The sequence below is a fragment of the Anopheles moucheti genome, chromosome 3, assembly GCF_943734755.1.
Source record: "Anopheles moucheti chromosome 3, idAnoMoucSN_F20_07, whole genome shotgun sequence".
NCBI lineage: Eukaryota > Metazoa > Arthropoda > Insecta > Diptera > Culicidae > Anopheles > Anopheles moucheti.
This window is the reverse complement of record NC_069141.1, coordinates 33,430,573-33,452,504: the sequence shown is the minus strand read 5'-3', so window position 1 is coordinate 33,452,504 and position 21,932 is coordinate 33,430,573. Positions and strand designations below refer to the sequence as shown.

The window sequence follows — 21,932 nt, the reverse complement described above, 5'->3', positions numbered from 1 at the left end:
GACAATATGCAATTTGGCAATCATAATGGAAAAATTAATTAAGAATTTAAAATATAACATTGGTTTAACTTGATTAATCAATGAATCGAAGTTGATTTCATCAAAACATGCATATCATTACTACCAGCTGGAAGCAGCATCTTCACAACACTCTAATTCTAGTACATGCATTTTAGATTACTCATCAAGACGATGGATCGTTGACCTATGGGCAAGATCAATGACCTAGCGGTGTATCCTACTTGGCACGAAAACAAACTATTCCACACAAACTTGTACTAAAACTACGCATACTCGTCCTATACGATGACGACTTAAGAGTTGAGTGTAAGTGTAAATCGATCGATCGCTGCACCTTCACGACCACATGCTGTGCGATCAGCGCAGCATCCTCGCGCTCTCAGAGATTAGATCTATCTTCACTAAAACCATCTCCATACGTACGACCCAAAAAAAAAACGAGAAATATTTACCTCACCAAATCGTTTCCATTAATGCACTCGTTACTAGCAGCTGTTTGTCCGTTTGCAGCATAGTACGTAGTCAGTCACTCAATTACTTTACAGTATTGGTAGTAGCGGTCGCTTTAAAGTCCAACGGCCACCATCTTTTTATCACTGCACTGCGTGTTCCTCGACACACTGCCTGCCCGCTCTGCTTCCTTTTTACACAATTGTACAACGTGCCAAGTCGCCCAAAATACACCAAATCAAGAACAGTTCTTCCTTTTGAAGGAAGTTCCAAGTCGCTTAAAGCTTTCTATTTTTTTTTCCTACTTTCTATTCGGAAGCACACGACGTACGTGCAGAAGATTTTTGCTTCCAACTTTTGCAACATGCAGCACTACGTAGTGTTGAGGTTGTGCGTGGCTTTTAGGTCGTCTATGCTCTACATAGAGTCAACACTGGAAGCGTACCTTCGTGCACGTGTTAGCTTACGGTCGTGTAAAATCTACTGGCATTTTGGAAAAGCGTAAGTAATGCGATGGGATCGATCGTTTTGTTAGCGATCGCACCGGCGATCTGTTTTCAACTGAGTGTCCGCCCTGGTCGACTAACGTGAAGCAATCAGGTGAGGATGCTGAGTGCTAACGGGAGAAGAAGTGCGTGAGTTACTACAGATGATGGTATGAGGGAGAAAAATAAGAAGAGGCAGTCGTTTACGTTCTTACCTTCAATAGTTCAAAACCTTGCCGAATTTTTAATCATCTGTGGTATTTGGAGCTTTGTGTGATATTTAAAATGTTCGTTTAAAGAAAACAGCAAAAACATCGCTGAGTGTTCCCAAATATTGCGCACATGTTCTACTTGACTGATTCGTTTTCTACCATACGGAATCAACAATCACTTTAGATGAAAAATTGCACATCTAATCCGGTGTAGGACACCAGACACTTGAAAGGACATTGCCTCCGTCCGGGCGGGCTGACTACGCCAGGTACAACGCAAGGTCCATCGCATCATCAACGGCGGGCGGAAAACGGTTGAATGTAATAAACGAGCTACACGTCAAATATGTAACACGTCGATAACGAAGCACACAACAGGAAACAAGATCTCGATGGACAATAAAAAAAAATAGTGAACCGGAAAGCGAGCATTACAAAAAAGTCTCACTGTTCCTGCATGCCTGGGGACAGCTTGTTAATTGAAGTGTCATTCTAGTACGGACTTTGATTAAGCCGTTTTAGCGAGTGAGCTCGTTTAATTAACAACCGGCTTCACTTGTTCGTTACGGCGAGTGCGTGACGGTGTCGTGCACAAGTTTTTATTCTACGCTACCTACGTTTGTCTAGTAAAAGAAGCGTTTGATGTTGTTTAAATAAAAAAAAATCACAAATGTGACATGATAGAAAGTTTAATGTATTAAAAAGAACGATTAAGTACGAACGGAAGTAGGGAAATGGAATAAAATGAATGAATAAAGGAGTCCACTATTACTACATATTTAAACAACATGTGTAAGCACGGGAATTTGCTACGATCCAACGAAAGATGATCTGGATGAAAATAAAATAAAAATTAACTCTTCATTCACATACGCATCATACGTCCTACATACAGAATCTCTCCAATTAACGAAACCTTTCATTCTTTGTGGCTTCTTCAGTAGCTTCTAATCATTACACCAATAGTGATTCGATGATATCAATCCAAATATTTTTGTCGATACGGCCAGGCTGTTCTAACGAAACAAAAAAATAAAAATCCAAATATATTTTGCACATCGTATTATGAGAAAAAACCAAAATTCGGATGTTTATTCTTTTTAATTCAGCCAATTGTGTTTTGATACGTCCACCAAGTAATATGAACCAGGGCCGGTAAAATGTACTAAACATTTAACTACAAATAAAAAAGGCATTATCAACATCATCATCATACAATAGTGATGATCTGTATCTTTAAACCTAAAATAAGGAACTAGTAATGTTACATAATTTTGTAGAGAGCCTAAAAAAAGTTATAATTACATTGAATAACTCATAAACTGTTTTACACAAGCACTATACAATCCGTACACCCGGTACACCTAGAAGGAAGTCAAGATACAGATACACGAAAGATAAGTAATAACATCAAACTCGTTTTCTATAATAATAAACACATGTTATCTGTTCGAATGTGAAAAGAATATAGTGAAATGTGTTGAATTAATTTAAGAAATCAATTTCTAACGAAACTAATTAAATTAACAACGGTGGAGATAGACGGTTTTTGGACATACATGTCCAGCTGAGTTTGTTTATAGCACAAAATCTAAGCGAAAAGGTAAACATTTGGTCGATAATACCTTCCTTTGACATACAAAACATAATATAATAACATAATTTAATACTTTGTTCATAGCATACTTTAATGCTTTCAAAGTGTCACCTAATTTGCTCAAAAACTAAGTACAGAGAAGGCAGTCAACTATTTAACATTGAAGTACCCGGGTTATAGCGGTCTACTATAAAAGCGTATCCTGGACTCTGCCTATATTTTGAATTTAACAGTATTTCCAACCATGATACCATTTAGGTTGGAACTAGGACAGTTGGTCCTTTTATATGAGTCAAAGCGCTCCCTTAAACTTATGCAAAACCTTAGATGGGCCCTACAGGGTTTTTTCAAAATGAGCATTCCTTGCTGATGATGGCAATGGTAAAAGTCGATTTCTTTCTTTGCACTTTATTTATGCAGCAAATCAGGTGACTTTTTGAAATAACACATTAAAATAAAATTGAAACACATGTTTTATGCGTCGAAGGAAAGTATTTTCGTTCAATATGTCACCTTTTTGCTTTTATTTTTTGCTATAAACTAACTCAACTGTTAGTGTATAAGAGGTAGAAATTGTTTTAAAATTGTGAAAAAAAAATGAAAATTTGTTGTGAAATTGTGAAATTATTTTAAATTGCTGTGTATTGCAGTTGCAACCTACATGAATTACAAACATTTTATATCAAACTAACAATTACCACTGCTTTTAACTCCAATAACGTAAGAAAAAATTTAAATTCATTATGATCTTCAGTTTTCCTTAGCTCGAAGTAGTTTTGCTGGGGAAATTCAATACAATGTATCAGTGTGAAAGCTAATTTAAATTAAAAAATGAACATTAACTCGCGACCACAACAATGTCTCCTCATAACAAATTAAATCCACAAACAATAATTACTGTTTTAACATACGAATTTTATTGTTTAAATTGCAACCTGACAATCCACCGTAACGGCTATGTTGTACCACATTTATCAATACAAAATGGGCCCGACCACGATCGAGCCGTTGCTAGTGCCGGGTTACGTTATGTACTTGCTCGTTAGTCTCCATGCCTACTTGGATGGTACTGCAAGATGCACGATTGATTGAGTTTAGTTTTATGTACACCTCGCTCATCCATTTACATGTTTTGATTCCGTCCTCGTTTGCTGTTTTCTGTGATTCCTCAGCGGCCAATGGGTTGTCTTGCTTAAAAATGTACACCCTCCATTGCTTACAGCGCTAGTGTACACTTACCAAATTGAACTACTTATCGCTAGCATATGTACAGGTTGTGTTAGCTTTTGGAGTACCTCAATCCATTCGCCTAGCGCTAGTTATAAACTTAACACAACGCATTGTGTAAAACATTCAAACTAACAACCATAACTCATTTCTACTCAGTGGTAGCACTGCAAGCGAACATAGTGATTTACGCAAGCTTAACATTACAGACCAGGCCAATTGTACGTTATAGTGTGCGTTCCATTTGTGAAATCCATTCTACAAGGCATTATTACTCGTCCGCTTGCATGCAGCTGCTAGTGGCTGGGATACATTGATTCGGTGTCCCAATTAGCGAGACTTTCGCGTGTTCCTTTCCTTTGGCGGATGTGGTACCGCCGGGAAGCGGCTTACAGTTTGAACATCCAGTCCAGGTCCACGTCCACGACCACGCGCCCTGTCAGCTTATATTTTAATCACTTCCTTCAGGTTGTACAGTCAGGAGATGCCGATTCGCAGCGAGTAGAGCAGTACGGTGCAGATGGTGCAGATGTAGAACGCAATCCAACCCACCTTCACGTATGCGCCGACCTGTTTGGTGGCGGAAGATGAGGACGTTGGTGATTTATCCGCTAAAAGAAAAACAATAATGAAAGTGTATTAGCAATGTATTCAGATATTTTAATCATTCATAATTAATTTGTAACAATCGGATATTTTAAACGTATTTAAATAACAAAAATAACGAAAAGAAATACGCCTAAATGTATGCAGCGCTTGGAAAATTATTCCTTCAGTTGTTCAAGAACGAAAAGAAATACGCCTAAATGTATGCAATACTTGTAACATTATACCTTCAGTTGTTCAACAAGAAATCCCTCACGCGATCATATCTTGACTGAGTGTTTAGCAATTGCTTAATATTCCACACCAGAGCTTAAAAGAAACTCATTTGTACCGGAAAAAGAAACTTCCAAATTGGCTTCCTATCAAATACACCGCAATAAAGAAACAGTTTTCCGCACCATTTTCCACACCCACACCGAGCGCTTCCTTTGTTTGCCGTAGGTTGGGAAACGAACGATCATTCGCATCTGGATCATCAAACCATGCAAAAAAAAAGGCGTAACAATCGTACCGGCCAGACCTCCGTGGCTATGGCTTCCGAAACTTCGGGAGCGGAAATTCAAATCATAAATACTTGACCGAAGATGCTTTGGCCTGCGTTGGTTAGATTTGATTACAGCGAGGAATCCTTTCCACAACCGAACTTCAAAGCTGTTTCAAGACATTGTGTGGCGCACTCTATAAAGGGGAGAAGTGAATGGGCAAGGGATGTACGGTTACGATTTGGGTTACGACGAGGTGCATTGGGATGCTTGTGGCAAAACTTATGATCCATAAAACTGAAGAAAACCTCCTCCCCGCCCCGCAGCTCGGAATGTGAACTGCTATCGTCCGGTGCACAAAGCACGGTGGGTTTGGCTGTGCCGGCGAAGACAAGACAAGGGTGCCTTGCGCCACCCGGAAGCCTGGTAATCGAGTGGTGGTATTTGGTTTTGGAGCCGTTGGTCATTGGGTCGGCGTATAAATGGTATAATTTTTGCTCGAAAGCTTTTCAAATCAGACCGCCCGCTCGGGGGCCGGGGCAACTTGCAACCGGAACGAAACGGAACCGGACACACAGTCAATGAAAAATGGGGAAGAAAACCGGACGATTGGGGGGAACGGGGGGAGGCGAGTCGGTTGAATGAGTTTCGGAACCGAAAGTATACCGTGGGGAGGGCGGTTTGCTGGTTGATGCAGCCAGACTAGGCTCGAAGGTTTATTAGTCGTTGGAACGTTTCGCTTCCGAAATCTATTGCAGCAATTCGAAGGCACCGGAAAGGGGAGCTATCAGAAATTTGTTGCAGCATAGTTCGGTTTTCCGGTTCTTGAGGATGTACTGAAGGGGGAAAGGGGGAGTTCAACCAACGGCCAATTTCGGAAGGAAGGCGAAGTTATATCATCTGAACTGTACACCGCACACTGTCTACAGTGTCCATTCCTGTTTTTCCGGTTCTATATTTAGATTTTTGTGGTACAAAATTGAATGAATTTTGACGTTTAGAGAAGCGTTCAGGTCTTCGGGTGAGCCAAAACGTTAAATTGGAAAGATATTCAATGAAGATCAAATCCGGTTGCTTGTTTCAATACTGTGCAGTGGAATGTTCGGGAAGAATCGGGAAAGGAATTCCCCAGGGGCCGCTGTTGGATGCGGCAAGGAATGCAATGGTGGTAATGAGCGGTACAAAAGCAAACAATTTGTTGCCGTAAAATAATCCCAATGAGTTGACGGAATGTTCAGCCTTTAGTCTGAGTCGAGGTTCTGTTTCGACCATATCGAAACATTTGTATAATTGTACGAATGTTCTTTAATTTCTCAGGAATAAATCCTTAAGCTCTTTGGAGAAAAATCTCCTTGAAATCTTTCATCCTTTTTGGCACTGATCTAGTGGGATGTTCTTAACTGTTAATGCCAGTCTGTCCGGAGGGCGACATAAGGGCTCGAAACCTACACATTTAAACTTGCAACCGAGACGAAAAAGGAATTATTTCTAAAATGAGTAAATCTTCGGAAACAAAACGATCCACTCATCATCCCGACACGCTCGATTGAAGCAATCTCTTAACCAACCGCGCGATGCATCATCAGCCAGCGTAAAAGCTTACATCAAACATAAACCGAACAGACTCTCTTTCACCACACACTCAGCAAAGTACGGAAACATGAATTATTGTGACCATTTTTCAGACAATCTTCTTGCTTTCCATGCAAGTTGCCCGCACAGCACAGCACAACACAACCCGGGCCAAAGCATTCCCGTGTGCTGGGGATGTAAGATTCCGATCGAATAAAACGCTCCGCTCGCTCCTGCCTGAAAGGCTGACAGTCGCGCAGAAACATTGTGCGAAAGGCACGCATGAACGCAGTACCACGAGGGACAACCATTCGGCATCCGGCATTTCCGGTAATGATTTATATTTAATATCTTTCAACCAGACGAACCGAACACGGCATGGACCGGAGGTTTGCAATGGGTGGCCAACAAACTGGGACGGTGCATCAGGGCTGTGTGCACTTTCGAAATGTGTGCAGAGAGCCGGAAAAAGAGCACGGGACTGAGCACGCAAAGGCGAATGGAGTGCGGGTCCGCTACTCAAGACAGGACAGGAAGGTTCACGAAATTTTGGCAAAATGGCGCTGTTCACTGTTTGATGCATCCTTTCGGTTGGTGTGTTGAAAGCAATACTTACTTCACCGTATCGCAACCACATTAGCATTAGCCGCATGGGTGTACGATCCGAGGAGTGAGCCGAGTGTGCGAAGTGTGGTCCCCTTTTGGTCCCGAAGCTTTTGTAGTGGGGTATTGTATTAACATACTTCTGTGGTTGAATTTATGAGGCGATAAAATGCAGATATGGTGAAACATTGAGCTTCCGAAGCTGCTGGCGGGTATCGTATCTCGCTCGATTGGATGTGTTTTACAAGCCCTAATCGTGCGGCACCCGGAGTGCAACAGGGTGTTCCAGCGGTGTTGGTTGGTTGGTTGGGAAAGTTGGGTACTACGTACCCACTATCGTGTGTGCGGTTTGCTGAAGAAGCAACGACAAATCGTTGCGCTTTTCGTACATGTGAAAGGATTTTCCCGAAGAATAGAGTGGATCTGCCGAGAGGAAGCTTCTATGATTTATAGCATGTAAAGGTTTTAGTTTTCTTGTGTGAGTAAAAAGTGCGACTCTGTTGGGTAGCATTTATTGCAAATTTATTGCTAGAAAAAAAAATCGAAAACGTTAGAAATATTGATAAACCGTTTGTTGGAATTTCGATAATTTTACAAGCGGAGTCAGGTTCATGAGGAGAAGATTTCGATCCATGCGTGTCAACGGATATGGGAAAGTTAGGAGAAAAAACGATTTTTATAATCCAAGCAATCAGATAGCAAAAGGAGAGATAGGGAAAAAAATAAGTATGAATCTACTGCTCATGAAGGACAAATTGTTTGGCAGAACAAGCGCTTGAAAAAATTACTAGCTTAAGATAATGAGTGATAATGATTTAATGTAAACAATCAGCAATCCGCTCACCTTTATATCCATTGACGGTTAGGTACATATCGCTCTGATCCGTTAGCTCCCCATCGTACACCGACTGTTGATAGATTTGATTAAGATTGTGTCCGCTGGACGAACCCGTCGCCAGTATCCGTGGTCGATCCTCTTCCACGTACCATTCGCTACTCTCGTCATAGATCTGATGTATTGTCGCTTGGCATTTCAGCTGTGAAGGGAGAAAGAATAAAATTAAAAAGAAACCCCTTTTGAGCATACTTAAACTCTAATTCGCGTACAGCTCTACAAATATGCGGGAAGAACAAATATTCCGATTTGCTTATCATTGACGTTTGATTTCATCTGCTGCTGTTGGAGGTTGCACTCAGTGCACCAGGTGAACAAACAATAACAAAGAAACAATGTGGATAGCAGATGCAGTTTCCGGTTGGTTCACTGCACGTGTTAAAATCCGAGCATTAGCAACATACCCTTCTCGGGCCCATCCCGTGCGCAAAAAAAAAGGTGCGAGTGTAAGGGTGCCACAAACGGGAGAAAAATCGTACCGGAAGGAACTTTGCTCCACCTGGCGGACCTCCTCCAACGGGTGCCTGCGAGTGTCCGGTTCCGGCACCGTACCCGTTGTTTGAATCAATTAAACTTTTAATTAACAGCATTTGTTCCCCAGCAGCCGGATAGAATCCTTTTCTTTGCACGGGTTGTGCACTCACACCGGATCCGGATCTTTGCCGTGTTCCATTTTCATTTGTTTGTTCGACAATGAATCGTCGTTTTTTCCACGGGGGGGTTTTTTTCCCCCTCCCACTACTTCGGTCCTCTGCCGAGGAAGAATTCGTAGCGGGATTGTTTGTCTTTTAAAAATTGAAAGCAAAAAAAAAAGAAAAGAACAAGAAGCGATCGTCCCTTGTAACCCACGGGTCAACTCTAGTACAGCTGTCAGCTGTGCCTTAAGGTTTGATTGTCATCGTGGAAAGAATAATGATAACATTTTCCACGGCTGACCTGTAGCGCACGTTTCCATCAAGATGCTGTTGAAGAAGTTCACTGTCCCATCCCCACGTACCCATCACGGGCAGGTGTCCTTCCGGAAGAGATTTGTCACCCAGTCGGAAGGACCTATTGTACACTTTCTAATTTACCTTTTATCCCACCGCCATGTTTTTTTCTTCTTCGTTTTGATGATTTACCGTAGTGTTAAATATTAATTACAATCTCATCAGGTTTTTGCTCTCGCTCGGAGAGTTTCTGCCATGAGAATAATAGTGCGGCTGGCAGAGGGAAAGCAATTACAGGAAAGATGTCACTTACAATATCTCTCCTTCGAAGAACCGGGATCAGGGATTTATGTTTTTTAGAAAATGAAATTTAAATCTCTTTCTTTTCCGATGATTAAAAATTAAGCAGCGGTTTATGGGAATGGCTGCAATCTGCGTATTTGGAATAAATTATACTTCTGGGAACGTTTTGTGATAGTAAAATCGAAGATCTTCACTGCTTCGAAATTGTCATATCGAGGAGTAATCAGATCAACTGATATTTCAAACGAGTCATGGCTTGCCTAGACGATACATAAAGGAGCTCTAATTGGCCCGTTATGCAACTATATGAAAGACGGATTAACTTTAAAGGAGTTTGCAAGGGGCCTTAATTCCAAGACATTTTTCAGGAGTTCAGGCGTACGTAAATGTCCAATTCCTTCATGTAGGGCGCAGTATGGAATTTATAGAAAATCTTCTGCTGGTCAGACTTTTATAATTATTTTGTAGAATCCCTACAGAAATTACGGAAGAGTACTTGTGGGATCTATTATGGCTGTACGCTTGGGTAAATCCACAGTAATTAAAAATGTAATATTTTGTACAGAAATAGTTTACCTTGAGTTTTCCTTTAACAAAGTGCCCATGGGCAACCAGAATGTTAATGCCCAAAATGGATGTTTCCAGCCCAGTGTGCGTATCCTTGATGGGTCGATACTGTTTGTAGTATTGGGGGATTATCTGACGAAGAAAATATTTAATGTATTAATATAAAGTATTGACAATATTAAAATGAAGCTTAAACATTAGTTCATTTGAAAGGGGAATGCTATAATACTGCTACTTAGCTTGTACGGTACTTTGTACTGCGTTCGGAAATGACAGCGGGAAGCTTGTCCGGTATCTGTTGGAAATCAAAAACCACTTCCAATGCTCACACTATCCAATCATGCAGAAATTAAATTTTCCTCAGAAACCTACAAAAGCCTTTTCACGCGAACTCAGCGTCCTCGATGGCGCTGACAGCAAATCGTCACTGTTAAGAGCAATAAAACCCACCTCCCCCCGAAACACATCCGATCGGGTTTCGCGCGAAACGCCATCGGTGCGTTTACCAAGAAACCCATCCATTTCGCCACCGCCCGTAAACAGCGGGAAAGTGTAAATTCAATTTCCCTGCGAATGGGATTTCCAAACCGCACCGTGTTTGACGGCTCGCGTCTCGTCCGGGGACTAGCCTCGTGTCCTTCCACCGTGCCCCCATCAGCCACCGCGCTCGCTTTGGGCTGTCATCGTTACAAATCGTTCGATACCATTCCTTCGCATCGGTAGGAAATGGATGAAAATTACGAAAAATTCGATTTCCATCCACCGAAAGCCACCCGGTGCGCAATGGAAGGGATGGTATTGCCAACGGCAAAACTGATGATTCGCCGATTGAGTCGTTTGCTTTTCATCACTTCACGCACATCGTTGGCCGTGGCAGGGAGGTGAGACCAAAAAAGGCGAGATAAAAAAAAACACCCGCCAAATCCCCGATGGAAGATTATCGGGAATGCTTTTTGCACCCTTTTAAACCACAAATTAGAAGACAGACTTGGGGGGGGCGAACAAAAAAAGCGATCACTGGCGGTTGTATCTTTAATCTGGGACGGGAGAAGATGAAATCGTTATCCGTTAAAGCAATGGTTGAAATTGAGTGTGCTGAGTGGGCTGTGACGAACTCGTGCGGATCGTAATGAATACACGATTGATATTCTTAATTTTCTTAGTTCGCCTCGAACTCAACGCCGATGATCCGCATTTTTTCGTAAAGATCGGAAAAGTGTGAAAAACGGGCATCATCCATATCGGGAATGAAGGAAAAACATCATGGCCATCCCATCACCCGGTCTCCCGGATGGTGATGAATGCGTTTTTACCCTAAATCAATAGACCGCATGTGGTGTCGGTAGCAAATATGTGATTTTCGCATCATCCCCACACGGAACAGGGGGGAAAAAAGGGATGCCGTCGATATGGGTGTGTGTATGTGTGTGTGTGTGTGTATGGTGGTGCAATAAATCTTACCGGTACGTCATTAATCGTCCACGTCAGATTTGCAGGCGGTTTAGAATTAATCGAGGTGCAGTTGCCCCGCAGGATGTCACCCGGCCGGTACCGGCCCTGCAGCCCCGTTATTGATGGTTTTTCCGGCGGTGGTTCTGGTGTTTGTTTCCGTGCATGCATTTTACCGATTTGCAGATAATGGAAGAAGAAGAATGTATTGTTTCATGAATTCATTAGCTTACAATAGATTGATCTTGTTTAGAGAAAGAGCGTTCATTTCACGACAAGTGAACATTTAAGAATAATGCTGTTTTTGTCATATTTCTTAAAATGTGGACTGTGTTTTATCAATCTTTTCGTTTTTTAAATTACTTTGATCATTATGACTTACCTATGACTTCCATATCGCCAGATACTATCATTGTGTGAAAGGACGGAGCATCAGCCGACACCTCACAGCTATACTTTCCCGAAACGTTCGTTTCGAGTGCTTTGATAACAACGTTACTCTCGTTCGATAACGATCGCTGAAAAGGAAAGGTTTTTTTGTAGCGAAAGAAAATCATTAAAGAAATTGAAGTACCTAGAGACCGTTTAAGCTTTACTTGGAGAAAAAAAAACAAACAAACAGAAAACAGAAAGTATTCAACGTCTATCGTTCAATGAATAAACCAACGAGTGTACAACAGCCCTTCTTCTGAAGTTGACCCCTCGACAAAACCAGAAACGTCGAGAGGAAATATTTCACCTCTGGACCATTTATTTACTAGAGCCTCACGGATTCGGGATGTTGTAGTCTTTATCAACCAAACTCGGAAAGTTTATATATTGCACACGATAAAGAATGGAGCGGAGCGGACAAAACACACTAACCGTCATAAATCGACGAGATAATTTAGGGTCGGGTCCGCAGGAACTCTGCTCCGAAGGCTTTCGTTTAAATCTTCTACACGAAAAAAAAACCCCATCTGCAGAGCGAATCTTCCCTGAGCAGCATCCCCTTTTTTATCCCTCCATTCTTCGGTGCACCTGCTGCAGAGCCAATCCTTCATATCAGGAGGTTACGTTCTGACCTGGCCTACCGCGGTTTTAGGTACCGGGTGGTAAAGTATTTCTTGCTTTTTGTTTCTTCTGTTTGCTTGCTGTAGCTTTTTTGCAAAAAAAAATGCAATTTTCTCGGCCTGCTTTGGGTGTTGTGCTTTTGCGTTGTATATACGGGCATATGTCCATTAAATCCAACCCCACCCCCACCCCAAAGCATGTACAGCGAATGTAAATAATTTGTCGCAAAAGCTTCTACAAACATCTAACACAACGTACAATTCGAACATTTTCATTTTGTAGGTCTTGCAGAGAATCGAAAAAAGTACGAAACCAGGCACAACATGCGAAAGCTAAAATGTCCACATCGGGTTGCTGATCGTGCAGTTTTCCTGCCTTCGAAATCGTCCCCCGGTTTGGACGTTATCGCAGTTGTTTATTGACTGGAAAGCAACAAAAACAGACATTATTTGCGTCTTATCTTCGCAAAACGTGAGCGCGGAAGTTTTGGTTTGTCGCGGGTTGTGGGTCGCAGACCGCGACAGGGTGGGAGAGTGTAAAAAAAAAGCACCAAAACCCCGGGCAACGTCTTCCGTTTGACAGCTGGACCATCTGGGGCAAAAATAAAAGCTCGCTTCAATGGTTTCCACGTAATAAAAGTGTACAAAAACCCCAACACTCATTAAACAACTTTAAGAACGATCGCTGAATAATGGACGGATGCGCGGCAGCATCGCAACGCGTTTTTATTGGTTCCGTACTGTGTTTTGCTGTGTTGATAAATAAAATACTTTCCGCTCATAATGCTGCGGACAGATAGGAGACACGGTGGGCGACGGCCGTAGCTTTCAAGTGCGGAAGTGCCTGTCGAAGAAAATGAGGATGGGGAATAAAATAGCACAGCATCGTTCCAATGCATCCCCATGCTCTCCGCTCCGCCTGTTCGGCTGAGGGCTGCCGACCACTCAACCATTATTCCCAATCAAGATGAATCGATCGAACCCGAACAGATTGGTACGGTTGTCCGATCGTTATCCGGACAGCCCGCATGATGGATGATTATGATGGGAAAGACTGAAATGAAATTAGAAATATCAGTCCCCACCGCTGGTCCTTACCCATTGCCTTGCTTGTGCCGATCAGCTCTTTCAGGGAAGGAATCGAATCCGAATTTCCCGTTTGTCAAGAGTGCATTAGAAATTCATGAGGGAATCACGAGGGCCCTTGGATGTATGCCAACGTTTTGATGGTTTTTTTTTTTGCTGTTTTTTGTCTCTCAAAGCGGTTCGGTTTTGTTGGGCTCCATTATTGAAAACATAAAGAAAACTTTAATACCACCCGAAGCAACCGTCCTGCAATCGCTCTTGAACAAGGCAGGAAAAAAAAAATAATTAAATCATTAGTTTTAACTTTCCGTATTAGCTTTCATTTTCATTCAATAGACAAACAATAGGTCCTTTCTTGGGCATTTGCAAAAGACGAAACATCGACGAGTGCGTACGGGTCAGCTGCGGGAAACAATAGCAATCTTCAAAGGCATTCATCCTTCGAAGCAATCTTCGCTTCGCAGAAGCGCAACAAACTAATTACTTCCATCCGATTTGAGCCCTAGTTTCATTGTTATGGCAGAAGCTGAAGTGAGCAAGAAGCGTTTTGTTTCGTTAGTATTGTGAGAGCATTTAGCCAGAAAGGTTTAGTCACAGTGGAGAATCAATCCCCTTGGAGGCCCAGGGCAGAATTTTTAAAGGGGGGCCTACAATTTTGCTACGGCATTATCGGTGTTAGGGAGGTGTACTTCAAACATGATTTAACAACACCAGCAAAGTCTCGGAAAGAAAGCTCCCTTGCGTACATCTCAGAGTTCTATTGCGTAGCCCTGTAAACGGGCCTAGTAAGCTAGTCTATATATAAACGTTTGTATGAGCAAAGGAGAACCATAACGCCACTACTTGGATCACATTTTCTACGATTTACGTACATTTACGATTCCTGATTAGTCCAACGCCTTCTACGATTTTTTCGCCCAAGGAACTTTTTTCAATCGGTTTACTTTACGTCAACAATCAGAGAAATTTCTTAGAAACCTGTTTCGCTCATGTTGATGTTTAAGCGATGAACAACACAATTGTTTTCAGATTTGCGAAACCAGGAAAGCATGGTTTTCAAAAGGTGACACCTGCAGTGTGGAATAAATTTGCCCATCACTATTGCATTGCATACTATCAAACCCGTGAGAGAGATCGCCTGTGCAAGTGAGATGGGAAGTATCCCTCAACTCTCGCTCAAACGCTCCGTCGGCTGGTACGAAATTCCATACAAACCAGCTATTTTCAGATTTCCGATACCAGGAGAGCATCCACGGAAGAAGTAGCACCTTGTACAGCAATTTTGATCGAAAACCGCCGAAAGGTATGCAATGTTTAAACACTAACTTTCCCGTTGGTGGAGAAAAATTTCTTCGAAAACTACCAGTTTCCGAATGTATAGTACCAGGAGAGCATCCACGGAAGAGGTAGCTCCTGGTACTGCGCCGTAAGGTATGCAATGTTTAAAAACTTACTTTACAACCAACTTGCAATGCAATGCGCCGTAAGGTATGCAATGTTTATACACTACCTTTGCAACCAACTTGCAATGCAAGTTTGGTGCATGCAAGAAACTTGCGTGTACCAGCCGAGCAAGATGGCGCCCAACTTCATACTTGCATGCAACAAACTTGCATGCAAGCTTGCATACAAACTTGCATGCAAGTTCTTGAAAGCAATTTCTTGCATGCAAGTTGCATGCAAGTTTGCACGCAAGTTTGCATGCAAGTTTGCATGCAAGTTTGCATGCAAGTTTGCATGCAAGTTTGCATGCAAGTTTGTTGCATGCAAGTACGAAGTTGGGCGCCATCTTGCGCGCCATCTTTCTCGGCTGGTACATGCAAGTTTCTTGCATGCACCAAACTTGCATTGCAAGTTGGTTGCAAAGTTAGTGTATAAACATTGCATACCTTACGGCGCAGTACCAGGAGCTACCTCTTCCGTGGATGCTCTCCTGGTACTATACATTCGGAAACTGGTAGTTTTCGAAGAAATTTTTCTCGACCAACGGGAAAGTTAGTGTTTAAATATTGCATACCTTTCGGCGGTCTTCGACCAAAATTGCTGTACTAGGTGCTACCTGTTCCGTGGATGCTCTCCTGGTACTATACATTCGGAAATCCTGGTGCAATTTCGTTTATTCTTTCAAGTCACAGAGTCGATGAGGTTTAGTTTAAAATATCTTTCATTCCGATTAGCTGGCTTGTTCATTTGAAGATGCGTTGCTATTTTCAAACACGAATAAGAATATACTTCCATTGATTTTGCTCTATCGCGTTAGCAAAGCATGATTAATCGCTCATAAAAGCTTACCTCCACGTCTACAGCAGTGAATACTTTCATTGATGGTTTCTCCTGTGGCGTGTACCGATAGAACTCACGCTTGCCCTTGTACCATTTGATCGAATACAGCCGTTCCTTGTCCTCAAGCTCGTAGTCACAGAACAGATGTGCCGAGTCGCCCCTTCGCACCGCCGTAGGTACTGTGACACGGACATTTCGCAAGCCTACGGATATTTCTGCAAAAAAACGAGATGCGTGAGAAGAATGTGAGAAAGAAAGGTAAGGAAGTCTGTATGAGGAATGTGGGTTTTTGTAAGATTGATTAAATTATTTTTAGCACAAAGGATATTCGTAGCACAACTGTTACTTGCCATCATGACGGAGAGTAATATGCATACATTTGGAAATAAATCGTTTAAATGTATTTACCAATCAAATACAACACGAAACGAATGTTTGATTAATAAATGAGATGGTATTTGTTTAAAACAACGACCCAAGGGAGCAAGAAAAGTCAAATAAACCACAGCAGTGTCGTGATAAAATACAAATGTTAACGTACCGAAAGTGTGAATTACTACTACGAGATCAATTCTCCTACGCTTGTTTAATAAAAAGACTTTGCTAGTTGCTTGAAACAGCCCCAAAAGAAAAACCTACGCCATATATCATCTCCAATAAACCCTAAAAGCTAAGTTTTGCCCACCCGCGAAACCCAACTCGTGTTTTCCAATGTAAAAAGTATTTGTGACATCCAAAATGAAAGGTTTCGTAAAAAAAGTCTGAATGTTGTTCTAATAACTAGAATATTTGTCGTATAACCATCATCCTCATCGTCATCATGCCAATTCTTCGAGCAGAGCAATTTAATGCGAATGTGTAACACGGCGAAGTTACTCACAAAAAGCTTTCGGTTTGATGATTCTTCAAACGGAAGAATATCTGTGCACTCGAGGTTGTAAATGATGGACCAAAGCGATTGAGAGCAGTTTTTCAGGTGGCGTAAATTCCACTGTGGACAGCACTGTATGAAGTTTGCTTAGCGCTGCTAGATGCTCCCAAAAGTGCGAAGCTTCAACGCCTACTCAGCAAAAAGGGGAAGCCACGAACGCGAACCGAAGACCGAGGTGTATAGAAAAAAAAGATGAAATGTAAGATTAATTGCAGCTCCGTACGGACGATGGGCCAAGGCCACTTTATCAGACAGAAAGTCGCACCGTCTCGGGATGAAAGTTTTCCTCGCGCAAAGCGTCAGGCAAAGTGTGTTGTGGGCAGTTTCTTACACTGTGCTTCTCTGTCCCGGCCGACACCAGGGCACACACATAAGTAGTACGGCACGGAATTTAAAGAAGATAAATTGATTACAAAGTTTCAGTTCACTTTCCAACGAACTTCACCGGGTTGGGATTCTGTGTCAGTCTATTCTTTAATAGTGTCATTTATGGGGAGGCAAAAAGGGAAGCCATGTTGTCTTTACCGTACTTGCACTTTGCTGGAGCAGCATGACTTTATTGAGTTAGTGGAATTGTGCGTTTTTCTTTCTTGGCTCGTGTAAAAGCACCATCCCGACGAGAAGAATTAGGATAATCGCGTTAGTTTCGCGCTAGTGTTCATAATAGAATCAGCGATACAATAACAATTTGTAACAGGGCTAGCTAGCTTCCTCACAGCTAGTTGGTAATGAGTTTTAAAGTTGTAAGGCTACGGAGCTCTCACGTACGGAAAAAGGACTTTTTTTTTGGTGTGTGCCGGTCTTAACAATGTACAACAAAAAATCAACATCATGTACAGGTTCAAGCATATTTCCAACGGCGAGCTTATATGATTCATTAGCCCTGTCATGCCCTTCGCACACATGGGCTTTGTGTCTGTGCGAAGACCTTCTGCGAACACATTTCTAGCCGGGCATTTCAAATGCAGCCACATAAACTGTTGGCACACATAGGTTCCTGCCTGCGTGGTTCGCGTTGCCACGAACCGAGCGACAGCTGGGCAGTACGCCTGCTGTACGGTACGGTTCCCATTCAGGCCCACGGTGCCAATGCCGTTCACTGGAAGGTTTCCCTCTGCTTGAGGACATATGTACAACATTAGCACCCACGAACCCACCCGCCCCATTTTCCGACACGTGGACAATTCGGTGAAATTTTTCGGACATTCTGTTGCAAAACCGGTTGCGCCTTTCGGAATCGGAGCGCAGCCACGCTTGCCGTGTGGAATTGTTGATTAGTTCATCCATCTTGCCCAATGCAGCCTATCGCTGTTACCGTATCGCTAGCTCGCTTTCGGGCCGGCTTTTAATACGGCTAAAGAATGCAAAGTGATGCAAGTGGAAGTGATTTTGAGCGGTTGCACTGAAGCGTTATTTGGAATGTGACTGCTATTCGCCAGCTGCTCGTTCACAGCCGTGTGGCACGTATTTCCGGTACATGCCGGGTTGTTGTAGTTGAGGTGAACATGGTAACACAGCAATGTTACCAGTTATGCCATTACAGCAAATAATTAGCACCAAATGGTACGATTCAATGTTGCACGCCCAAAAGCAGAGCTTTAAAGTCATAAATGCAAAAAATTGCCACAACTTAAACACCCACCACAGCGGCAAGCTGTGCAATTCTTTCTTTCTCAATCGAATGGCGCATTAAGGAAACCCCTTTGTAATACAATTCTTCTTCCATCTTCCTTCAATCATACTCTTCAGCAATATTACACGGCAGACACTGCTTCGTAAGCAATCGGCAAAAATGAATAACAGAACGAAAAAAAAACAAATAAACCACCACGAAACCACCTTGGAGTTATGAAAAATGAGATTTCACCATCCGGGCGGAAATGAATCGAGATGAAATTGGTTTGAGCAATTCCGCGTTGAATAAAATATCGTCTTCACCTTGGTCGGGAGCGGCGAAAACACGGTGCCTACTGTGTTTGTTAGCGGGCGTGGTGAAGAAAAATTGGAAAACAATTTTCACCACCGTGCACCATCGATGGCGCGAGGTAGCGAGTTGTTCTGCACGAGTGGATTTTTGGAGGTTTCGTAGCGCTTACTTCATATCGTGGTATTTTAACAAAGAGCAATGTTAAATAGATTCATTTTAAAAACATAATATACGTTATGAAACTGTTATTTAATTAGTTTTTAAATAATGAATAAAATGGTATCGTGATAATACGGCGAAAACCGTCATCATGGAATAAATAAATAAAATAAATAAGTAAAATGGTGTCGTGCATGTTATTAACAGTATGAAACTTATTTGACAAAAGCGATGTTTAGTAGAACATTGCGAAATAATGAGTTTCTACATCTACCAGGAAAACCCTCCTCAGTATGCATGCGCTTCTCATATGCATGGTTTTTTTTATCTCTAGCGTGTAGAAAAGAGATGAAAAAAAAACGATTTTTCTCAGAACCCACTTTTCCCAGGCTACAAATTTGACGGAAAAAGCTCTGATAAAACCGCTCACACCGGCTCGGAACCGGGTCGGTTTGTGTGTCGCGCCCTTTTTTTTCCAGTTACGTTCTGTGTACTTTCCACGGGAAATATGGAAATGGAAGAAATTCTTTGTGTCTGTTGACGGATGTTTGTGTCGTTGTTGACCTAGCAATGGCAGACTGGTTGACAAGGCGTCACCAACCGGCGAAAGGAGGCAACAACAAAAAAATCCCTCGGTAAAGACGAGTTTCCGTTTACTCCCCACAGAACTTTCCACCGAAATGCGAGACGAGACGAGATCCAACACGTGTGTGATTGTGTGTGTGGGGGAAATGTTTCATCCCCGTCCATCTCGTACATGACTTCGCGGTATATAGTAGGATTCAAGTAGCTGCAAACGGAAAACTCGTTATTCATCCCTGTTATGAGGTTCACCTGAACGGAACTTGTTCTTCACACCCAGACGCACCCAAACACATACAGTCGCGGGATTATCATTAACAACTCGTAGCTGTCGTCTTGGCGTACGCTGGGGGGGTTCTTTTTTGTGCTTTTGCATACAGTAGACTCCAGTCTCCAGAACGATCAAACCACATTCCTCTTACAGGCAGCGGTGGGGAAAAGATCCACCCCAAAGCGGTGTAAGACACGTGGCAACATGATAAGCAGTTTCAATATCGGGGTGTAATCGGAACGGCACAAGAACAGAACGCAAACACAGCCGAAGGTGATTTACAAAGGGTTTTCAATTCCATAAACACGTCGGGATAAGCGCGATAGGAGTGGCACGCAACCTCCTCCAATCGAAGGAGCCACAGCAGTGACAGTGGCTGTTTAAAGAACAACAAAAAACTTAATATAACTCTGTTCAATAACTTAACGATATACGTAAGAGGAATGGAAAGCTGGCAGCGTCTGGAATGTTCCACCAGTAATAGCAGATGGCTCGGCACTGAAGACCGCGCTTAGCGAAGTACTAGTTTTCTGTGGACGTTTTGTCATCCTCACCGCCCGGTTCACTCTCGCCGAAAAGGTTTCGCAACTTACCAGTAGGTCGTTCAAACCACTAAACCGGCAACCAAATTTATTGAATCCTATTCGGCCTGAGAGAGAATGCTGAGCGAAGAAAAAAAAAAATAGTTTTTACTTTGCTTTGCCACTGCAACGGCAAAATAATCCTCTTAAAAATGAACCCCAAGTGTACCCCAAGTTCGTTAAGCACACTATCGAACGTGACGTTCGGATGCATTGAATTCGTTCACGCGCGACTCACATCAAGGCGATGTCCTTCGAGTGTGTCCTGAGGGACATTTTGATCTTTTTCTTCCGTTTTCTCGCTTACTTACTCCACTCGCTATCTACCGAACTCACTGCACAACTGAAGCTTGTGCTCCTCCCTTCGATCGGATCGATCGGAGGACGGCGATGAAGCAGAAGACGTCCCGTTCCTTCGGGGTAAAAGTTGATAAATTCAATTTAAATTCATAGAACTCGTAAAATTGTAAAAATCACTTGACTTTGGTGAAAAATGAGCTGAAACAGCCCAGGAGCAAGGGTGAAGGTCTTCATAACTCAACGCGCGCTTTGGCACAGCGATCGAGAACGTTAGAGGGTGGAAATGGGCGGAAAAATGGGTGTTAAGAAAACGGGAATGATTTCAATCAGTGGATTCAGTACAAACATACGTTTTAGTCTACATGCTCGTGTTCGTTGCCTTGAACAGTTATTGAACATCTTTAAAGTCATTTAATAATTGATTACTAGCTCTGGTCTCCATATGATGTTAGCTGCTGCTAGAGATGATGGGTGGAGTAAGAGATCGTTCGTCTCATTATTAATGTCAGAGTTTCTTTCTGTTCAATAATGGCCTTTACTTTCATAAAAGAAAAGGTATTTAATATTTAAAATTCATTCATGATTTAGAGCCCAAGAAAAATAGTTATACTATGGGCTTGTAGAAGATGTATTTTTAAATAAATTCTGCATATTACCAAAGAATGTCCCACTCGGCAACTACTCAGGACATGAAAGGACATCAAACAAATTTATTTTCAAGGAATCTGAACGCAACAACTCATATTGCAGTGCAACTAAAATAAGATATCGAAAAAAAAATGGAAAATGTTGCAAAACATAATGAATACTTCTCGATTTTCACAAGAAGGATAGGGTCCTGCTAAACACTCTCCGCTGCTATGTATTAATTAAACCAATCAAGTGGTAAATACCGATTATTAGTAGCGTAATAAATTGGTGATCGATCCATCCATGCTTTGGAAAGGCACAAAAACAGTTCCATGCCCGTCATCACCAAAAGTCGCACGAAATAATCAACGCCCAATACGTTTACCCCTCGTGTACACCTGGCAGTCCTGGTAGTCAATCGTTAAATGGAACCGTCCTTTCTGTTCCAAAAAAGTGTCACAGCTTTCTCAACATCCAACACGGCCACCCGAAGGTACCGTGGCATGGCACTGCGAAAGAACACAATTTAGCGACTGACACTATTTTTCCAACCGGCCGGTGCGACAAAAGAAACATCGATGAAAGGACACGTTGCAGACGAAACACACATACACACCCAGAAAAGGACCCTCCAGAAGTCATTGGCAGGAACCGAAAGAGGTTGGTCTTTAGCGGGCAAAATGGAAAAGCTGGAACGAAACACACACACACACACGCAAAAACCAACAAAAC

The 21,932-nt window shown here is 42.3% G+C and overlaps 1 protein-coding gene across 1 annotated transcript in view; it reads right to left on the bottom strand.

The window, feature by feature from the left end:
- Positions 1 to 3,681: 3,681 nt before the first annotated feature.
- The window catches only part of LOC128302235 (uncharacterized), a 31,142-nt gene continuing 12,891 nt past the window's right edge, over positions 3,682 to 21,932 (bottom strand). Inside the window, exons 2-7 of the mRNA XM_053039009.1 lie at positions 15,829 to 16,034; positions 11,781 to 11,916; positions 11,411 to 11,544; positions 9,959 to 10,081; positions 8,100 to 8,292; positions 3,682 to 4,603 (exon numbers count right to left, since the gene is read on the bottom strand). Of these exons, the coding sequence (XP_052894969.1) occupies positions 4,470 to 4,603; positions 8,100 to 8,292; positions 9,959 to 10,081; positions 11,411 to 11,544; positions 11,781 to 11,916; positions 15,829 to 16,034 (926 nt within the window). The 3' untranslated portion in view covers positions 3,682 to 4,469. The remainder of the gene's footprint in view (positions 4,604 to 8,099; positions 8,293 to 9,958; positions 10,082 to 11,410; positions 11,545 to 11,780; positions 11,917 to 15,828; positions 16,035 to 21,932) is intronic.